At 44.9% G+C, this 15,837-nt stretch overlaps 1 protein-coding gene, 1 long non-coding RNA gene and 1 pseudogene across 2 annotated transcripts in view; 2 read left to right on the plus strand and 1 right to left on the minus strand.

Annotated features, from left to right (window-relative positions):
• stard10 (StAR related lipid transfer domain containing 10) overlaps positions 1-9,598 on the plus strand; it is a 42,422-nt gene extending 32,824 nt beyond the window's left edge. The window contains exons 5-6 of the mRNA XM_064975279.1: positions 743-795; positions 7,974-9,598. Of these exons, the coding sequence (XP_064831351.1) occupies positions 743-795; positions 7,974-8,186 (266 nt within the window). The 3' untranslated portion in view covers positions 8,187-9,598. The remainder of the gene's footprint in view (positions 1-742; positions 796-7,973) is intronic.
• On the minus strand, positions 8,643-13,193 carry LOC135546669 (uncharacterized). The gene is made up of 2 exons (XR_010456607.1): positions 12,938-13,193; positions 8,643-9,803 (listed from the first exon to the last, which is right to left on the minus strand). It is a non-coding gene; the product is annotated as an uncharacterized LOC135546669 (long non-coding RNA).
• Positions 11,568-15,837, plus strand: part of LOC135546668 (arf-GAP with Rho-GAP domain, ANK repeat and PH domain-containing protein 1-like) — a 95,870-nt pseudogene continuing 91,600 nt past the window's right edge.

Genomic DNA, 15,837 nt, shown 5'->3' on the forward strand with positions numbered 1-15,837 from the left:
TTGTTCTCCATCTCTCTCTCGGTCTCCATCTCTCTGTCTCTCTCGGTCTCCAGCTCTCTCTCTGTCTCCATCTCTCTCTCTCTCTCTCTCTCTCTCTTGGTCTCCATCTCTCGTTCTTGGTCTCCATCTCTCTCTCTCTCTCTCTCTCTTGGTCTCCATCTCTCTCTCTCTCTCTCTCTCGGTCTCCATCTCTCGTTCTTGGTCTCCATCTCTCTCTCTCGTTCTTGGTCTCCATCTCTCTCTCTCTCTCTCTCTGGTCTCCATCTCTCTCTCTCTCTCTCTTGGTCTCCATCTCTCGTTCTTGGTCTCCATCTCTCTCTCTCGTTCTTGGTCTCCATCTCTCTCTCTCTCGTTCTTGGTCTCCATCTCTCTCTCTCGTTTTTGGTCTCCATCTCTCGTTCTTGGTCTCCATCTCTCGTTCTTGGTCTCCATCTCTCTCTCTCTCTCTCTCCATCTCTTGTTCTTGGTCTCCATCTCTCTCTCTCTCTCTTGGTCTCCATCTCTCGTTCTTGGTCTCCATCTCTCTCTCTCTCTTGTTCTCCATCTCTCTCTCTCTTGTTCTCCATCTCTCTCTCTTGTTCTCCATCTCTCTCTCTCTTTCTCCCTCTCTCTCTTTATTGCTTTTTCTCTGTTAAGATCTTAAAACTATGATTATCTGTAAATCACCCTTGAGCTATTTGACCCTGGATGACATGCCCTGGTGTAACATCTAAATCTCTCCCTCTCTTCTTCCCTCACCCAGGTTCACTACCCAAGTGGGTTGTAAACAAGTCTTCCCACTTTCTGGCTCCCAAAGTAAGTACATTCCAGTCTGCTTATGCCTACACTTCCCAGCATTACACTCCCATCACCACATTATAATGCTGAGGCAAGGAGAGAGGGGAGAGATGGGGAGGATACATATGTGAGTGGCTGTTTGTGTCCATGCATTACCCTCTTACTCAGCAGAGTCTGGCTGGCAGGACTCAGCACACACGGGAGAACACCTATGTTTAATGTATGATCCCTCCCACGCATCCCTGGTCGAGAAGCGTGCGTGTTGAAATAGCCAATGGGATCTCAAGGGAATAAGGAACGATTAGGGAGAGCCCCAGATGCTTAGATCTCAAACAGATAGACAACACATTACAGCACAGATAGACAACTCTCTCTCCATCCCTAGGTTACTACATGGAGCAGACAACTATCTCTCCATCACTAGGTTACTACATGGAGCAGACAACTCTCTCTCCATCACTAGGTTACTACATGGAGCAGACAACTCAATTCAAGTCTGCTCTGCTTCAAGTCTGCTGTTAATGATAATGCAGAGGATTTTCCCAAGGTTGACCCATACCCCACGGTAGTTATTGGGGTCAAATTTGTCTCCACTTTTGTGGATTGGGGTGATCAGTCCTTGGTTCCAAATATTGGGGAAGATGCCATAGCTAAGGATGATGTTAAAGAGTTTAAGTATAGCCAATTGGAATTTGTGGTCTGTATATTTTATCATTTCATTGAGGATACCATCAACACCACAGGCCATTTTGGGTTGGAGGGTTTGTATTTTGTCCTGTAGCTCATTCAAGGTAATTGGAGAATCCAATTCTGGTCGTCTTTAATAGTTGATTCTAAGATTTGTATATGTTTTTGCTGTTTGTTCTTCGTTATAGAGTCAAAGAGATCTCAATTTTGGATAGATAATTCTTCCTGTTATTGTTTGTAAATTTCCCAGCAGTGGTTAGATTCTATGGATTCTTCAGTTACAAGGAGCTGATTTCTGACATGCTGTTCCTTCTTTTTCCGTAGTGTATTTCTGTATTGTTTTAGTGATTCACCAATCGTGAAGATGTAGACTCAGGTTTTCTGGGTCTCTATATTTTTGGTTGGACAGGTTTCTCAATTTCTTTCTTTGGTTTTTGCATTCTTCATCAACCCATTTGTCATTATTGTTACTTTTCTTTGGTTTTCTGTTAGAAATGTTTTGATTTGATTTTTTATTTATTTATTTTTATTTCACCTTTATTTAACCAGGTAGGCAAGTTGAGAACAAGTTCTCATTTACAATTGCGACCTGGCCAGGATAAAGCAAAGCAGTTCGACACATACAATGTCACAGAGTTACACATGGAGTAAAACAAACATACAGTCAATAATACAGTATAAACAAGTCTATATACGATGTGAGCAAATGAGGTGAGATAAGGGAGGTAAAGGCCATTGTGGCAAAGCAAATACAATATAGCAAGTAAAACACTGGAATTGTAGATTTGCAATGGAAGAATGTGCAAAGTAGAAATAAAAATAATGGGGTGCAAAGGAGCAAAATAAATTAAATACAGTAGGGAAAGAGGTAGTTGTTTGGGCTAAATTATAGGTGGGCTATGTACAGGTGCAGTAATCTGTGAGCTGCTCTGACAGTTGGTGCTTAAAGCTAGTGAGGGAGATAAGTGTTTCCAGTTTCAGAGATTTTTGTAGTTTGTTCCAGTCATTGGCAGCAGAGAACTGGAAGCAGAGGCGGCCAAAGAAAGAAATGGTTTTGGGGGTGACTAGAGAAATATACCTGCTGGAGCGTGTGCTACAGGTGGGAGATGCTATGGTGACCAGCGAGCTGATCAGGTGGGACTTTACCTAGCAGGGTCTTGTAGATGACATGGAGCCAGTGGGTTTGGCGACGAGTAGGAAGCGAGGGCCAGCGACCGAGAGCGTACAGGTCGCAATGGTGGTAGGTACATAGGGCTTTGGTGACAAAACGGATTGCACTGTGATAGACTGCATCCAATTTGCTGTGTAGGGTATTGGAGGCGGTTAAGATATCGTTTACGACCTTGAGCGTGGCTGAGGTGCACCCATGACCAGCTCTGAAACCAGATTGCATAGCAGATAAGGTATGGTGAGATTCGAAATGGTCGGTAATCTGTTTGTTGACTTGGCTTTCGAAGACCTTAGAAAGGCATGGTAGTATAGAGGTCTGTAGCAGTTTGGGTCAAGAGTGTCCCCCCCCTTTGAAGAGGGGGATGACCGCAGCTGCTTTCCAATCTTTGGGGATCTCCGACGACACGAAAGAGAGGTTGAACAGGCTAGTAATAGGGGTGGCAACAATTTTGGCAGATAATTTTAGAAAGAAAGGGTCCAGATTGTCTAGCCCGGCTGATTTGTAGGGGTCCAGATTTTGCAGCTCTTTCAGAACATCAGCTGAACGGATTTGGGCGAAGGAGAAATGGGGAAGGCTTGGGCGAGTTGCTGTGGGGGGTGCAATGCTGTTGACTGGGGTAGGAGTAGCCAGGTGGAAAGCATGGCCAGCCGTAGAAAAATGCTTATTGAAATTCTCAATTATGGTGGATTTATCAGTGGTGACAGTGTTTTCTATCTTCAGTGCAGTGGGCAGCTGGGAGGAGGTGTTCTTATTCTCCATGGACTTTACAGTGTCCCAGAACTTTTTTGAGTTAGTGTTGCAGGAAACAAATTTCTGCTTGAAAAAGCTAGCCTTGGCTTTTCTAACTGCCTGTGTATAATGGTTTCTAGCTTCCCTGAACAGCTGCATATCACGGGGGCTGTTCGATGCTAATGCAGAACGCCATAGGATGTTTTTGTGTTGGTTAAGGGCAGTCAGGTCTGGGGAGAACCAAGGGCTATATCTGTTCCTGGTTCTAAATGTCTTGAATGGGGCATGTTTTTATTTAAGATGGTTAGGAAGGCATTTAAAAAAAATATCCAGGCATCCTCTACTGACGGGATGAGATCAATATCCTTCCAGGATACCCCGGCCAGGTCGATTAGAAAGGCCTGCTCGCTGAAGTTTTTCAGGGAGCGTTTGACAGTGATGAGTGGAGGTCGTTTGACCGCTGACCCATTACGGATGCAGGCAATGAGGCAGTGATCGCTGAGATCTTGGTTGAAGACAGCAGAGGTGTATTTAGAGGGCAAGTTGGTTAGGATGATATTTATGAGGGTGCCCGTGTTTAAGGCTTTGGGGAGGTACCTGGTAGGTTCATTGATCATTTGTGTGAGATTGAGGGCATCAAGTTTAGATAGTAGGATGGATGGGGTGTTAAGCATGTTCCAGTTTAGGTCGCCTAGCAGCACAAGCTCTGAAGATAGATGGGGGGCAATCAGTTCACATATGGTGTCCAGAGCACAGCTGGGGGCAGAGGGTGGTCTATAGCAGGCGTCAAGGGTAAGAGACTTGTTTTTAGAGAGGTGGATTTTTAAAAGTAGAAGTTCAAATTGTTTGGGTACAGACCTGGATAGTAGGACAGAACTCTGCAGGCTATCTTTGCAGTAGATTGCAACACCGCCCCCTTTGGCAGTTCTATCTTGTCTGAAAATGTTGTAGTTAGGGATTAAAATGTCAGAATTTTTGGTGGTCTTCCTAAACCAGGATTCAGACACAGCTAGAACATCCGGGTTGGCAGAGTGTGCTAAAGCAGTGAATAGAACAAACTTAGGGAGGAGGCTTTTAATGTTAACATGCATGAAACCAAGGCTATTGCGGTTACAGAAGTCGTCAAAAGAGAGCGCCTGGGGAATAGGAGTGGAGCTAGGCACTGCAGGGCCTGGATTCACCTCTACATCGCCAGAGGAACAGAGGAGGAGTAAAATAAGGGTACGGCTAAAGGCAATAAGAATTGGTCGTCTAGAACATCTGGAACAGAGAGTAAAAGGAGGTTTATGGGGGCGATAAAATAGCATCAAGGCATAATGTACAGACAAAGGTATGGTAGGATGTGAATACAGTGGAGGTAAACCTAGGTATTGAGTGATGAAGAGATATATTGTCTCTGGAAACATCATTGAAACCAGGAGATGTCATTGCATGTGTGGGTGGTGGAACTAATAGGTTGGATAAGGTATAGTGAGCAGGACTAGAGGCTCTACAGTGAAATAAGCCAATAAACACTAACCAGAACAGCAATGGACAAGGCATATTGACATTAAGGAGAGGCATGCTTAGTCGAGTGATCAAAAGGGTCCAGTGAGTAGAGAGGTTAGTTGGGGGTCACGGCGATTTAGACAGCTAGCCTGGCCATCGGTAGCAAGCTAGCATAGGATGGAGGTCTGTTATTAGCCACCTCTTGCGTTCCGTCAGTAGATTAGTGGGGTTCCGTGTGGTAGAGGGGATTAATCCAAATCACACAACAACAACAAAATAAATAAATAATAATAATAATAATAATAAAAATAAATAAGTAAATTGTCTGATTGTTTATTCAGATAGCAGCCGATAAGACAGTCCAGTTGTGAAGGCCCGGTGGGGCTCCATGTAGGCAGTAAAACGGGTCAGTAAAACGGGTCCGGATAGGTGATTGATGGAAATCTTCAGCTGGCTAGCTCCGAAATAATTGATGTTTGCTCCGGAATCGACGAAAGCCGATAGTCACACGGATAGCAGCTAGCTAGCTGTGAGATCCAGGTATGAATGTCCAGAGTTAGCGGAGAAAAATTGGTCCAGTATGTTCCGTTCCGAGCAGCGCTGCGCCGTACAAAACTGGCGATAGATTTTCGAGCTAAAGGATAGCTGATGACCACCAACCGTGGTTAGCTGAATACTAACGATTACCCAGTAATGAAGCTAACTAGCTTCTGATTAGATTTTGATTAGCTTCTGGATTAGCTTCTGGATTAGCTTCTGGATTAGCTTCTGGCTAGCTTCTGGCTAGTTTCTGGCTAGTTTCTGGCTAGCTTCTTGGAGGATTACAGATTTGAGGTAAATAATACTTTTTTATAAATATAAATTGGTGAGGCGGGTTGCAGGAGAGTGTTTTGAAGATGAGTTTATGGAAAATAAAAAATATATATAAAAAGGTATGTTAAAAAAGTTGTAAATATATATATATACGGGACACAACAAGACGAGGACAAAAGACGTCTGAACTGCTATGCCATCTTGGAAATAATCCGATAAGGAAGCTGAGAGGTCAAATATACTGTTTAGGTTTTCTCCTGCCAAGTCTACACCTTCACTATTACAGTGGAACCTTTTGTCCAGGAAGTTGTCTGAAAGGGATTGAATGTGTTGTTGCCTCATTGTTTTTTTGGTAGATTCCACACGGCTTTCCTTCCATCTATAGCATTTCTTAATGTTACTCAGTTCCTTTGGCTTTGATGCCTCATGATTGAGTATTGCTCTGTTCAAGTAGACTGTGATTTTGCTGTGGTCTGATAGGGGTGTCAGTGGGCTGACTGTGAACGCTCTGAGAGACTCTGGGTTGAGGTCAGTGATAAAGTAGTCTACAGTACTACTGCCAAGAGATGAGCTATAGGTGTACCTACCATAAGAGTCCCCTCGAAGCCTACCATTGTCTATGTACATACCCAGCATATGACAGAGCTATAGGTGCACCTACCATAAGAGTCCCCTCGAAGCCTACCATTGACTATGTACATACCCAGCATATGACAGAGCTGCAGGAGTTGTGACCCGTTTTTGTTGGTTATGTTGTCATAGTTGTGTCTAGGGGGGCATATGGGGGAGGGAATGCTGTCACCTCCAGGCAGGTGTTTGTCCCCCTGTGTGCTGAGGGTGTCAGGTTGATTTGTCCAGTTCTGGCATTTAGGTCGTCACAGACTAGTACATGTCCCTGGGCCTGGAAATGATTGATTTCCCCCTCCAGGATGGAGAAGCTGTCTTCATCAAAGAATGGGGATTCTAGTGGGGGGATACAGGTAGCACACAGGAGGACATTTTCCCTGTTAGGATAATTTCTTTTTACATTTCTAGCCAGATGTAAAATGTTCCTGTTTTGACTAACTTAATGGAGTGAGTTCGGTCTGCTCTATACCAAATTAGCATACCCCCTGAGTCCCTTCCCTGTTTCACACCTGGTAGTTTGGTGGATGGGACTACCAGCTCTCTGTAACCTAGAGGGCAACCAGTGAGTCCATCTCCTCTATACCAGGTTTCTTGTAGGATGACAATATCTTATTACTGATTTCTTTGATGAAGTCCGGGTTCCTGCTCTTTGTGCCAAAGGCAGATGACCTCAGAGCTTGGATATTACAGGATGACACTCTGTGAAAAAGTTGTTTTTTCTTGTATATATTTGTTTAAGTCTATAAGGAGTCAAATCTGTGTCTTGTGAATGTCCTCAGTGGGTGTGGGGGGTTGTCAGGGTGGCTATCAGGGTGACTGGCAGGGGGCAGCTGCTCAGAGGGGGTGGGATTCCATGGTCTTGGGCTTCTTCATTTGTCTGTCCCGCTGTGTTGTGGACGCTATGGTCAGGGTCTGTGGCGGGCTGTTCTGCTGGCTTCTCTGCGGTGGTGGCCACCTCTCTAATGGGTCACACGCCATCCCCCTCACCCTCTCCTCCATCCCCCTCACCCTCTCTTCCATCCCCCTCACCCTCTCCTCCCCCTCTTCTCCCTCCCCCTCACCCTCTCCTCCCTCCCCCTCTCCTCCCATCCCACTCACCCTCCTCCATCCCCCTCACTCCCTCCCCCTCACCCTCTCCTCCAGCAGTTTGATCCTCTCCTCTAGTGCTCTGTTCTTCTCCTGCTCCTTCTCCTGTTGAAGTTGTCTCACCACTGTCCAGAGTGCAGATATATCTCTCTCCACCTTCAGCTCTCCGGGTCTGGTTAAGAGAGTGTTGTTGTGCTGGACTGTTGTCTGGGTCTGTGCTGACTGGAGTGTAGCTGGGTGAGTAGTACTCTGTGCTGAAGGGTTGACTTTCCGCTGGGGGTTGCACGTCAGTGGGTTTATGTAATGAAGAGGTCTGGTCTGACCCGCCCGGGGTGGGGGTATCTTTCTCAAGGGAGAGCTTCTCCTGCTGGGTTAATTCTTTGATTAGGTTAAAGTTTAGATTAGGTGAAAATTCTCTCCATCACTAGGTTACTACATGGAGCAGACCTGTCTCTCTGTCTCTCTCTGTCTCTCTCTCTCTCTGTCTCTCTCTCTCACTCCCTCTATGGAGCAGACAATTCTCTCTAACCCTGGCTAAATGCATATCTCTCTGTCTGTATGTCTCTCTCTCTTTCTCTGTTTGTGTGTGTCACAGGCGATGAAGAAGATCAGTAAGGCGTGTCTGAAGTACGGAGAGTGGAAGCAGAGACACAACCCGGGATTCAAGCCATGGCTCTACCCTGAGCAGACGACACTACCCACAATCCCATTGTCCGAGCTTAGCATCCAGCACGCAGACAGCCTGGAGAACATTGACGAGAGTACACTCAGCGAGATGCAGACACGGGAGGAGAGAGATAGCGACTAACACCACATACACACACACCTCAGTGAGATCAGAGAGGAGAGAGACAGTGACACAAACACACACCTCAGTGAGATCGGAGAGGAGAGAGACAGTGACACAAACACACACCTCAGTGAGATCGGAGAGGACAGAGACAGTGACACAAACACACACCTCAGTGAGATCGGAGAGGAGAGAGACTGTGACACAAACACACACCTCAGTGAGATCAGAGAGGACAGAGACAGTGACACAAACACACACACCTCAGTGAGATCAGAGAGGAGAGAGACAGTGACACAAACACACACACCTCAGTGAGATCGGAGAGGACAGAGACAGTGACACAAACACACACCTCAGTGAGATCGGAGAGGAGAGAGACAGTGACTAACACCATACACACACCTCAGTGAGATCAGAGAGGAGAGAGACAGTGACACAAACACACCTCAGTGAGATCAGAGAGGAGAGAGACAGTGACACAAACACACACCTCAGTGAGATCAGAGAGGAGAGAGACAGTGACACAAACACACACCTCAGTGAGATCAGAGAGGAGAGAGACAGTGACAAAACACACACCTCAGTGAGATCGGAGAGGAGAGAGACAGTGACACAAACACACACCTCAGTGAGATTAGAGAGGAGCGAGACCGTGACTAACACCACACACACACCTCAGTGAGATCGGAGAGGAGAGAGACAGTGACACAAACACACACCTCAGTGAGATTAGAGAGGAGCGAGACCGTGACTAACACCACACACACACCTCAGTGAGATCAGAGAGGAGAGAGACAGTGACACAAACACACACCTCAGTGAGATCGGAGAGGAGAGAGACAGTGACACAAACACACACCTCAGTGAGATCAGAGAGGACAGAGACAGTGACTAACACCATACACACACCTCAGTGAGATCAGAGAGGAGAGAGACAGTGACACAAACACACCTCAGTGAGATCGGAGAGGAGAGAGACCGTGACTAACACCATACACACACCTCAGTGAGATCAGAGAGGACAGAGACAGTGACACAAACACACATCTCAGTGAGATCAGAGAGGAGAGAGACAGTGACACAAACACACACCTCAGTGAGATCAGAGAGGAGTGAGACAGTGACACAAACACACACCTCAGTGAGATTGGAGAGGAGAGAGACCGTGACTAACACCATACACACACACCTCAGTGAGATCAGAGAGGACAGAGACAGTGACTAACACCACCCACTTTCTCTTTCCTCTTCAGTTAGTCTCTTTGTCCTGAATCATTGCCTCTATTGCCCATTATACATGATGTGTCTCTGGATGACACACACACACACACACACACAGGTCCACTCTCTTTTCCTCAACACTACAGTATGAATGTATGTAGAGTTCAATCTTAAATACAGATTCCTACAAAGGTTTTCATATTTCATTTGTGATCCGAGTCTTTCTTAAAGTGTGTGTGTGTGTGTTAAACGAGGTCTGACAAATGATTGACTTGATTAACAGATTGTTCTGGTCTGAATCTGTCACACTTACACACTGTTTAATGCCACTTCTGCTGTGTGGCCTAGTTTGGACCCGGGATCCCCACTCTGCGTTGGCATGGCAACTCCCCTCTCAATTTAGCACCAGGGCTAGACAGGGAGGGGGAGGGAGGAGAGACCGAGAGAAAATGAGGGAGTGAAAACTCTGATGTAATTGTGGATATGAATTGTTGGTGAGTTTGCCCTCCCCTGCAGTGCTCCCTCTGTTTGTTGGCCCAATTTCTCAAACACAGACATGGTTCAGTTGTTGAGTGGATCAGGGAAATCAGGAAGGTTACAGTTAATCACATTATCTCTAAAGTAATGACGTGTTGTTATCATGGGCCTGATGGCACAGGTGAGTCTGAAATGGCTGTCTGAAGGGATAATATTCTTCATAGAGTATCACAGTGTGAGTCATAATACCCATAAAACCTAGCGGTCAAACAGGGAAATGGTTCCAATTGTTTTTCCACCATTCATTTTTTCCCATAGGGAATTTTTAGAAACGCTTCAAATAAGGGCTGTGTTTCGTGTAGGCCTACCCTGGAGTGACGTTTTGTAAACCGTGTAAATCTCTCTAGGACAAGGTGACTTTTATCAATATATTCGCCTGTATTTACCCACAAATTAAATGTTAATTAGCTTCAAATATGGCTATCATCAAAACTACAAATGTCATGATGATCTGGATGAGACTGCTTCGATTTAAATATCTAATCTAATAGAGATACAGTATGTATAGCAGAAATATAGCGTCTGCTCTGTCTCTCTTCAGAATTTGTATATCCTCCTGCTCTGAATTGAAGCTGGTGTGGTAGTTGTCTGATGGCTCAGCCACTAGTCTTCATTGAGACATCTCCGGGTCACTGGGTCAGCTTCTGCTCCGGGGGCGTCGAACGGGGGCAGATACGGGGGTTGGCGCAATAAAAAGGATACACACTGTGCATGGTGGCCTGTCTCCCTGCCACCCCACACTGACCCCGCCACGGCTACTAGACCAGCGATGACTCACCGTCTTCCTCTCTCCTCTCTTCCACCCCCTACCTTTCCCTCCTCTCCTCCACCCCTACCTTTCCCTCCTCTCCTCCACCCCCTACCCTTCCCTCCTCTCCTCCACCCCCTAACTTTCCCTCCTCTCCTCCACTCCCTACCTTTCCCTCCTCTCCTCCACCCCCTACCTTTCCTTCCTCTCCTCCACCCCCTAACTTTCCCTCCTCTCCTCCACCCCCTACCTTCTCCACCATCTCTTCACTATAGGCTATGCCTATACTTCCACACAGGTACAAGCCAATGGAATAGGTGTCATAGGTTTATAATGTATAGTCTATATTCTGCAGCATTGTCCTACCTAGAACATGATTCCTCTAGGACAATAAAGTTATGTTAGAATCTGCATCCAATCTCTTTATTGTGTAGCCTAATCATAACACGTTGAATTTCTTTGTGGGGAAAAATGAAATAAGCCTATGCCACTTTCAGGGCAAAGAAGCTGTCATCCCATGAACAGTTATCCTCCCCACCTCAACACCACAACAGTCACTTGTCACCCTCCTGAGGTTGAAAACGAAACTACACACCATCCCAGAAATATGGACGTGGATACAATGTCCACTGTTATTCTTTTACAATGTTTCCACGCAGAATGGAACAATCATTTGTCAGAATGGCTCTATTGTTGCAAAGCACCTGACCGAATTTTCCAGAACAATGTTGCTACTTTCTAGAGATAGACGAACGTGTCAACATGTCCAGCATTAGCATGTCCAGAAATAAGTTGTTAGCCAAGGCTTCATCTACAAAATGTTACTGGTTTCATGATCAGGCTTACTAGAAGATGTGTCTGTGTTCTCTCCCACATACACTTTAATGGTTGAAAAGTGAACTGGCTAGATAGAGGACTGGGCTCCTTCTGAAATGTAATCAATCACGTGACCGCTGCGGAAGTTTTCGCTGTATTTGCTGCTGGTGCTTTTGAGGCGTGAGAATATGTCATCGGCGAACTCGTCCTGAAATATGCCAAAACCTAAACTCCAGTCACCAGGGAAACAGTTCAAAACACAGAGAAGGTAATTCACGTTTAAAAATATATTTTTCTGGAGAGTTTATGGTTGAAAAAATAACTTAAAAAACTTCAGAAGAAAGAAAGGACCAAAACAGATTTTGTGATGAGGCGAATTTGTAAAGAATTCCGATGCGCTTTCAAGTATAGGTTCAAAGTCATAATAGCCCAGACTGAGATGCGATGGTCAACAAAAGTCTAGCTACGTTTTTAGATCAACCTGTAGGATTGTAAATGGGCAGTTGCTGTCAATTAAAGTCATAAAATGACTCCCCGCAGCGTTTCATATATACGCTTAATTTTTTTAATCCTTCGTTTGTGATAAATTGAGGCTATAGCTTAATAAAGGACAAAGAATCGAGGACCCCCAGTCTCCGTTATTGTGGAATGCTGACGCGATTCTGTTTTCTCTGGTCTTATTGGATCTCAGGGATCACGTCCGCTCGTGTTATTGGAGAATAAATCAAATCACTGATTTACAATAATAACAAAACATTTTTTTGTGCGTGTGTCTAATGTGATGTGCGTGAAAGAAAGATATGTTAATGTAATAGACACGGAGTTAATGTGGGCCCATCCCAGTGTTCCGCAGTTGTTCAGGTGCAGATTTGACAGGTGCTTGGCTGAGCCATGTATTTAGAGAGTATCTGCATTATGATGCTTTTACATGATGCTTCGACATTCTATGGAAGCCATGTTAGCGCCTCATTAACATTAACATGAGGGAATATTTAAACGATACCATGTAACTGCATTTCTAGAATTAGAACAATATTCAACATTTTAAAAGTTGGCATAACTCTCTCTAATAATAATAATAATAATACATTTTAATTTGTATATCACTTTTCATTAGACTTATCTCAAAGATCTACTAAGGATTTTTTGCAATAAAAACTACATATATATATTTAGAATCAAGGCTGGTAAAATAACAGTAGTGGGCTAGGTGCTAAGTACATTTTAGATTTGGACTATGAAAAAGAGTGGGTTTTAAGGAGCGTTTTAAAAGTTCTGAGTGATAGAGCGGCTTTCAAATGGTCAGAAAGAGCATTCCATATGCGAGGAGCAGGTCCCCCATAGTTCGGAGACATATCATGGTGGAAATAGATTCATTGCATTATGGTTAGCCCACTGCTCGCTGTATAAACTGTATTGGCTTGGAGTGGGTGATGTCAATTACCTGAGGGTCATCCCGCAGAACTGGCAAGTGATCTTTATTGTCCAAACTCTGCAAGTGCACACAATAGATTTTAATCTTCTGTTCAGTTTCCCTTGGTCTCGTGGTCTGTCTGCATGTTTTCTGGTGGATCCCGCATTGTATAAGGCTGTACTTGAGCTCCTTGTGCATGTTTTTAATAAAATAAAAAAATCTTTAAACTGAAGAATCCATGTGTGTAGTGGAGGAAAGTTGCTGACATTTCTTAATCTTTGGTCCAGCCTTCGGACCAGGAGAAGAGAAGTGAAGACACTGGTATTTGCATCCAAACATTTAGCTAGTTGATTGGAGAAGTAGAAGTATGTCTTGTCTAGTTTAACATTTTCGGTTGAACTCGATTTTTGTATTCAGTACTTGATTAGCTTTAAAAAATAACAAAGTTGAGGATGATAATAAAAATAATAATAATGCACATAAAAAGCACAAAACAAATAATTGTAGATAAATTCACAGGAGTAAACTACCAAGGCTACCACTAGGTGCCATGGCAACCATGGAACCAAAGTGCGAGTGTGTGTGTGCGTGTGTGTGTGTGTGTCTGTGTGCGTGTGTGTGCGTGCGTGCGTGTGCATGTGTGTGCGTGTGCTCTGTCAGACATAGGTTATCCGCATCAGTGGAAACACTGAGTGTTAGTTTGTTAAGTGCTATTTCCTTTTCAGTATGCTCGTATACTGCATGTGTTTTAGGGTCAGTATCTTATTCAGTTTTTCCACATGGATTTTTTTCATCAGGGGGGTGCATTGCTATTAGCGCAATGACATGCTAGCTGTGGGCCATGCTAGCTGTGGGCCATGCTAGCTGTGGGCCATGCTAGTAGCTGTGGGCCATGCTAGTAGCTGTGGGCCATTCTTGTAGCTGTGGGCCATTCTTGTAGCTGTGGGCCATGCTTGTAGCTGTGGGCCATGCTAGTAGCTGTGGGCCATGCTAGTAGCTGTGGGCCATGCTTGTAGCTGTGGGCCATTCCAGTTGACATGCTAGTTGACATGCTAGCTGTGGGCCTTTCTAGTTGACATGCTAGCTCTTGTCCATTCTCGTTGACATGCTAGCTGTTAGCCTTTCTAGTTGACATGCTAGCTGTTAGCCTTTCTAGTTGACATGCTAGCTCTTGTCCATTCTAGTTGACATGCTAGCTGTTAGCCTTTCTAGTTGACATGCTAGCTCTTGTCCATTCTAGTTGACATGCTAGCTGTTAGCCTTTCTAGTTGACATGCTAGCTGTTAGCCTTTCTAGTTGACATGCTAGTTGTTAAACTTTCAAGTTGACATGCTAGCTGTGGGCCATTCTAGTTGACATGCTAGCTGTGGGCCATTCTAGTTGACATGCTAGCTGTGGGCCATTCTAGTTGACATGCTAGCTGTGGGCCATTCTAGTTGACATGCTAGCTGTGGGCCATTCTAGTTGACATGCTAGCTGTGGGCCATTCTAGTTGACATGCTAGCTGTGGGCCATTCTAGTTGACATGCTAGCTGTGGGCCATTCTAGTTGACATGCTAGCTGTGGGCCATTCTAGTTGACATGCTAGCTGTGGGCCATTCTAGTTGACATGCTAGCTGTGGGCCATTCTAGTTGACATGCTAGCTGTGGGCCATTCTAGTTGACATGCTAGCTGTTGGCCATTCTAGTTGACATGCGAGCTGTGGGCCATTCTCGTTGACATGCGAGCTGTGGGCCATTCTAGTTGACATGCTAGCTTTTGGCCATCTTTGTTGACATGCTAGCTGTTGGCCATTCTAGTTGACATGCTAGCTGTGGGCCATTCTAGTTGACATGCTAGCTGTGGGCCATTCTAGTTGACATGCAAGCTTTTGGCCATCTTTGTTGACATGCTAGCTGTTGGCCATTCTAGTTGACATGCTAGCTGTTGGTCATGCTAGTTGACATGCTAGCTGTGGGCCATTCTAGTTGACTTTTTTATTTATTTTTTATTTCACCTTTATTTAACCAGGTAGGCTAGTTGAGAACAAGTTCTCATTACAACTGCGACCTGGCCAAGATAAACAGACAGCAACATGGAGTAAACAATAAACAAGTCAATAACACAGTAAGAAAAAAAAGAGTCTATATACATTGTGTGCAAAAGGCATGAGGAGGTAGGCAAATAATTACAATTTAGCAGATTAACACTGGAGTGATAAATGATCAGATGGTCATGTGCAGGTAGAGATACTGGTGTGCAAAAGAGCAGAAAAGTAAATAAATAAAAACAGTATGGGGATGAGGTAGGTAAATTGGGTGGGCTATTTACCGATGGACTATGTACAGCTGCAGCGATCTGTTAGCTGCTCAGATAGCAGATGTTTAAAGTTGGTGAGGGAGATAAAAGTCTCCAACTTCAACGATTTTTGCAATTTGTTCCAGTCACAGGCAGCAGAGAACTGGAAGGAAAGGCGGCCAAATGAGGTGTTGGCTTTAGGGATGATCAGTGAGATACACCTGCTGGAGCGCGTGCTATGGGTGGCTGTTGCCATCGTGACCAGTGAACTGAGATAAGGCGGAGCTTTACCTAGCATGGACTTGTAGATGACCTGGAGCCAGTGGGTCTGGCGACGAATATGTAGCGAGGGCCAGCCGACTAGAGCATACAGGTTGCAGTGGTGGGTGGTATAAGGTGCTTTAGTAACAAAGAGGATGGCACTGTGATAAACTGCATCCGGTTTGCTGAGTAGAGTATTGGAAGCCATTTTGTAGATGACATCGCCGAAGTCGAGGATCGGTAGGATAGTCAGTTTTACGGCGTGAGTGAAGGAGGCTTTGTTGCGAAATAGAAAGCCGATTCCAGATTTGATTTTGGATTGTAGATGTTTGATATGAGTCTGGAAGGAGAGTTTACAGTCTAGCCAGACACCTAGGTACTTATAGATGTC

The sequence above is a fragment of the Oncorhynchus masou genome, chromosome 9 (assembly GCF_036934945.1).
Source record: "Oncorhynchus masou masou isolate Uvic2021 chromosome 9, UVic_Omas_1.1, whole genome shotgun sequence".
In the NCBI taxonomy this organism is placed as follows: domain Eukaryota; kingdom Metazoa; phylum Chordata; class Actinopteri; order Salmoniformes; family Salmonidae; genus Oncorhynchus; species Oncorhynchus masou.